At 37.8% G+C, this 6,000-nt stretch overlaps 2 gene segments (V, D, J or C); both read left to right on the forward strand.

Moving 5' to 3' along the window:
- The first annotated feature begins 45 nt into the window (after window positions 1-45).
- Window positions 46-640, forward strand: LOC127186586 (Ig heavy chain V region PJ14-like). The segment is given in 2 exon segments: window positions 46-153; window positions 237-640. Coding segments are annotated over 2 exon segments (450 nt in total).
- A 3,766-nt stretch (window positions 641-4,406) lies between these two features.
- On the forward strand, window positions 4,407-5,026 carry LOC127186587 (immunoglobulin heavy variable 3-72-like). The segment is given in 2 exon segments: window positions 4,407-4,479; window positions 4,584-5,026. Coding segments are annotated over 2 exon segments (489 nt in total).
- Window positions 5,027-6,000: the final 974 nt, after the last annotated feature.

Genomic DNA, 6,000 nt, shown 5'->3' on the forward strand with positions numbered 1-6,000 from the left:
TCCTCTCAGGAACCTATCCCAATGCAAAGCAGACCTCAGCCTCAGGCTGAAAGCCCAGGCCTAGCTGAGAAGCCCCATGTCCTTCTCACTGGAGCCTCCATCACAGCATGGCTGTCCTGCTGCTGCTACTCTGCCTGGTGACCTTTCCAAGCTGTAAGTGTTTCAGAGCTTCAGGAGAGGGACCTGGGCATGTCATCTATGGGATGTGTGACTGATGGTGATGTTCTTGTCCCCAGGTGCCCTGTCCCACGTGCAGCTGAAGGAGTCAGGACCTGACCTGATGCAGCCCTCACAAACCCTGTCTCTCACCTGCACAGTCTCTGGATTCTCATTAACCAGCTATGATGTAACCTGGGTCTGCCAGACTCCAGGAAAGGGCCTAGAGTGGATGGGTGCTATATGGACTGGTGGAGGAACAAGTTATAATTCAGCTCTCAAATCCCGGCTCAGCATCAGCAGAGACACCACCAAGAGTCAGGTGTTCTTGAAACTGAACTGCCTGCAGACTGAGGACACAGCCATGTACTACTGTGCCAGAGACACAGTGAGGAAATTCAACTCTGAGCCACACCAAAAAAAAAAAAAAAAAAAAAAAAAAACCTTTCTACAAGGATGCTCAAACCAGAAGAGGGCGCTCTAGCCAATTAAAGGCTTTTTAGGTCATTACACTTAGGGAACTTAAGACTATGCTGCATGCACATGTATTTCAATGCTAGGAACTATAGTTTCTTCTCTGAGCCAATGCAATCTTCTAAAGCCCTTCTCCACTGCCATATTCTACCAAACTTGACAGCCTTTTACCTTGAGGTAATTTCTGTCCTTGTGGGTGAGATGTATTTCTTGAATGCAGAATAATTTTGGTTCTTGTTTATGTCTCCATTCAGTTAGTCTTTGTCGTTTTATTGGAGAATTGAGACCATTGAAGTTGAGAGATATTAATGCACAGTGACTTTTAAGTTCTTTCATTTTTGATGTTTGTTACAGTCCAGAGTTTGTGTGGTTGTGATTTTGTGTTGAGGTAGTTATATATTTCTTGTGTAGTTTTGGTTGTACCTTGTCCCTTTAGGGTGCAATTTTCCTTCTGTAAAGCTGAATTTGTGGATAGGTACTGTTTGAATTTGTTTTTGTCATGGAATATTTTGTTCCATTGAAAAGATTTGGCTTCTTTTTCAAAGCTCAAGTGACCATATGTGTGTGGATTAATTTCTGGACCTTCAATTCGATTCCATTGATCAAGCAACCTATTGTTGTGCCAGTGCCATGCTGTTTTAATTACTGTTGCTCTATAGTACAGCTTGAGATCTGGAATGGAGATTCCTCTGGAGGATCTTTTATTGTATTGTATTGTTTTAGGTATTCTGGGTTTTTTTGTGTGTGTGTGTGTGTGTTTCCATATGAAGTTGAGTGTTCCATATGAAGTTTCAATGTGTTTAAAAATTGTGTAGGTATTTTGATAAGGATTGCACTGAATCTGTTAATTTCTTTTGTTAAGATGGCCATTTTTACTATGTTAATTCTTCCAATACACAAAGGAAAGCCTTCCATCTTCTAATATCATCTTCAATCTCTTTATTCAGATATCTGAAGTTTTTTTCAAACAAATTCTTCACATGCTTGGTTAGAGTAAATCCTAAATGTTTTATATTTTGGGGGGCTAACATGAAAGGTGTAGTTTTCCTAATTTCTTCCTCTGTATGATTGTCATCTGTATATAGGAAGGCTACTGACTTTTTAAAAATAATTTTGTATCCAGCCAAATTGCTGAAGATGTTTTTCAGCTGTAAGAGTTCTCTGATGTAATTTTGGGCATCACTAATGTACACAATCATATCATCTGCAAACAGGGATAATTTGACTTCCTCCTTTCCTATTTGGATGCCCTCAATCTCCTTTTATTGCCTTTTTCTCTGTCTAGAACTTCCAGTACTATATTGAAGAGATATGGAGAGAGTGGGCAGCATTGCCTTGTTCCCAATTTTAGAGGAATTTCCTTGAGTATCTCTCCATTTAATTCGATGTTGGCTATTGGCTTGCTGTATATAGCCTTTATTATGTTTAGGTATATGCTTTGTATTCCCAACCTCTCCAAAACTTTAAACATGAAATGGTGTTGGATTTTGTCAAATGATTTTCTGCATCTAAAGACATGATCGTGAGGGGTTTTCCTTTCAGTTTGTTTATATGGTGGATTACATTGATGGATTTCTGTATGTTAAACCATCCCTGCATGCCTGGAATGAAGCCTGTCTGGTCCTGATGAATGATATCTTTGATATGTTTTTGTATTCATTTTGTGAATATTTTATTGAGTACTTTTGTTCCTAAGTTCATAAGAGAATTTATTCTGAAATTCTCTTTTTTTGTTGTTGTTAGGTCTTTGTGGGGTTTAGGTATCAACTTGACTGTGGCCTCATAGAATGAATTTGGTAATGTTCCATCCATTCTCTCTTTTGGAGTAGCTTGATGAGTATCAATTTTATTAGTTCTCCTTTGGAGGTCTGGTAGGATTCTGCACTGAAACCACCTGGCCCTCGGCTTTTATTTGGTTGTGAAACTATCAATGATTGCTTCTATTTCCATAAGAGAAATAGGGCTATTTAATTTGTTTATCTGATCTTGATTCAACTTTGGCAAGTGGAATCAATCAAGAAAATTGTACATTTCCCTTAGATTTTCAAACTTTGTGGCATATATGCCTTTAAAGTAGGATCTTATTATTCTTTGTATTTCTTCAGTGTCTGTTGTTATGTCACCATTTTCATGTCTTATTATGTTGATTTGGATACTGTCTCTCTGCCTTTTAGTTAGTTTGACTAATGGTTTGTCTATCTTGTTGATTTTCTCAAAGAACCAGCTCCTGGTTTTGTTGATTCTTTGAATTGTTCTTCGTTTCTAATTTATTGATTTCAGCTCTGAGAGGTCCACCTAGCAGCTGTTTGAATATGATGGTGAAACCCACAGCCAAACATTGGATGAAGATTAGGAACCTTATGGAAAAGTGGGGAAAGAATATAAGGACCTAGATGTGACAGTAGATCCACAAGAAGACCAACATAGCCAACTCACCAGGGCTTAGAGGGGCTTTGAAGTCTGAAGCACTAATGAAAGACCATGCATGGAATGTACCTAGGCTCCATACACAGAAATAGCCAATGAGCAACTTAGTCTTCATGCAGGTCTCCTAGTAAGGGGAAGGGAAGCTTCCACTGACATGCATTCTCTTTCCTGCATTTTTATCAATTCCCTCTGGTAGGGCTACCTCTCCAGACCACATGGGAAGAGGAAAATATTCAGTACTAATGGGATCTGATGTGCTTGTGTGGGCTCCCCATTTCTGAAGGAAAGGAAAGGGGGAAGATGGAGAGAGATTGAGACTAGGAGAGGAGGAAGGTGCATATGATCTGGATGTAAAGTGACTATATAATCCAACCAAAATGAAAAAATAATTGCTCTTATTTTCTCTACTGGCAAGTGTAATTGCAGTGTTCATATTTATGACATTTCTATTACCCATTCGTTAATTTCACAACATGTATGTAGATGCATTTCCATAATTATTTTGAGTAATTATTAAATTTTATATTTTAAAGTTTCATTTTATTAGAAGTCATCACACTAATTTCCATAGTACCTGCACTATTTACACCTCCCACCAACAATGAATAAATGCTTCTCTTTATACACATTGGCAGCATTTCCTGTCATTCATTTTCTAGATATTATTCATTTTTACTGGGTCCAGATTAAATCTCAAGTTAGAATAAATTTGACTTCATTTAAATACTTTTAATTAAGTATTGAATACCTTTATTGTTTTCTATAAAACAGGAGAAAGTCTTTCACCAGTATATATTTGATCAATATTTGTAGCTGGGATCTAAAATAAACTAAAACTTTAGCCCAAATAATATCAGCAAATAGAAAAATAAACCACATATGTTTGCTAAAAGAGGAAACATAAATGGACAAGACATATGTGAACCAAAGTGCAATATTCATAGACACCAGAGGAAAGAATATGAAGTGTGTCATTACTCCATCTCACTTCAGGAAGAATGGTATTCTTCACAAAATTAAATGTCATATCTGGTGAAGATAAAAAAAAAAAAGAAATACTTATATACTTATATACTGCTGGTAGGGAGGTGAACTGGCTAATTCAAAATAAAACATTGAATATAATAATAAACAATTCCATAACTTTGTTACTGCTACCTGACCCATGCACTTCATCCCTGCATTCTGTAATGATAACTGCAGCCTCTATTGCTTCCACCTGTGCGCTGATGATATAGCAGGAAGACATGCAAATCGGGCCCCACTCTCCTCATATAAATCAGTCCAAAATGACCTGTAGCTCTGGAAGAGGGGTTAGGTCCTGAGTTCCCAGGTCTTCCCAATCAGTGATCAGCACTGCACATAGGCCTTTCACCATGAAGTTGTGTCTGAACTGGGTTTTCTTTGTAACTCTTTTAAATGGTAATGTATTTTGAACAACAGATGCTGAGTGTGTGAGTGTATGAGTAGAGGGACAGTGGGTGTGTGTGACACTTTTCTGACTAGGATTTTTTTTAAAAATGCAGGCATTCAATGTGAGGTGAAGCTGGTGGAGTCTGGTGGAGGCTTGGTACAGCCTGGGAATTTTCTGAGACTCTCCTGTGCAGCCTCTGGATTCACCTTCACTGATTTCCACATGAACAGGTTGTGCCAGTCTCCAGGGAAGGGACTGGAGTGGGTTGCTCTGAGTAGAAACAAAGCTAACAGTTACACCACAGAGTACAGTGCATCTGTGAAGGGTCAGTTCAGCATCTCCAGAGACAATTCCCAAAGCATGTCCTACCTTCAAATGAACAATCTGAGAGCTGAGGACACTGCCACTTACTACTGTACAAGAGATGGACACACAATGAGGGGACTGCAGTTTGAGCCCAGACAGAAACCTCCTTGCAGCGGTACTCAGCACCAAAAGGGGGCGCTCAAGGTAGGAGAACAAGAATGCATTCCTGACAGTGTCTCCTGCCTTTGATACGACTTTCTCACGTACTCTGGTGCCTCACATTTGACCATGTCCCCTGGAGGGGGAGACCTGGTGGCACTCAGAGGATGGACAGCAAGTAGCCAAGAAGAGACTTGATACCCTATGAGAATATATAGGGGGAGGTAATCCCCCTCAGGAACAGTCATAGGGGAGGGGAATAATGGGAAAATGGGGGGGGGAATGGGAGGATACAAGGGATGGGATAAACATTGAGATGTAACAAGAATAAATTAATAAAAAAAATCACTTAAAAAAAAAAGAATGCATTTTCTCCATGTATTGATTTTTATCAGGAAATTCTAGGGAATTTATAATTCTGGAGCTATTATAATGCTGTGTTAATGCAGAAGTCTCCACACTGGAAAGGAGTAACTGAACTGAATGTCTGAACTATAAGAAACTGTAATGTGGATGCAAATTTCTACTTGACAAGACACGAACCCAAACTACTAAAAACAAATATTATGTGTTGCCTTTAGACATATTTCTCTGCAGCTTGTTGAGCAATATTTTAATGTGATGAATTTCTACCATAGATGCACTTCTTGGTTTACTTTGAAAACATATTACAGTCTTATTCTAAACTAAGAATTCAAGGCTTTGAAAGAGATTACTGTAGTAATGCACTTTCAACACTGGAAATTAATTTGTGTGATATAAAATATTAATTTTATTATAATGGAAGGTGGAGATTTATTTATACATTATGGATCATTTAGGAAAAAAATTTCCTAACTTTTGATAAGAAAACGTTTTATATTATACAAATTACATTAAAATACTTTTATAGTTCATCTTTATTAAGGAGTTGTTTACAGAAATATTGAGAAAATATAAAACACTGCCACATTTTTACATAATTCAACAACTTAATGCCCATTAAAAATAGCTTTGGTTCCTTATTAATATTAAATCATGGCATTAGCTGAATTTCCCTATTTAAAAATTTAGTTCAACTAATG

Source organism: Acomys russatus, unplaced genomic scaffold (assembly GCF_903995435.1).
Source record: "Acomys russatus unplaced genomic scaffold, mAcoRus1.1, whole genome shotgun sequence".
Lineage (NCBI taxonomy): Eukaryota > Metazoa > Chordata > Mammalia > Rodentia > Muridae > Acomys > Acomys russatus.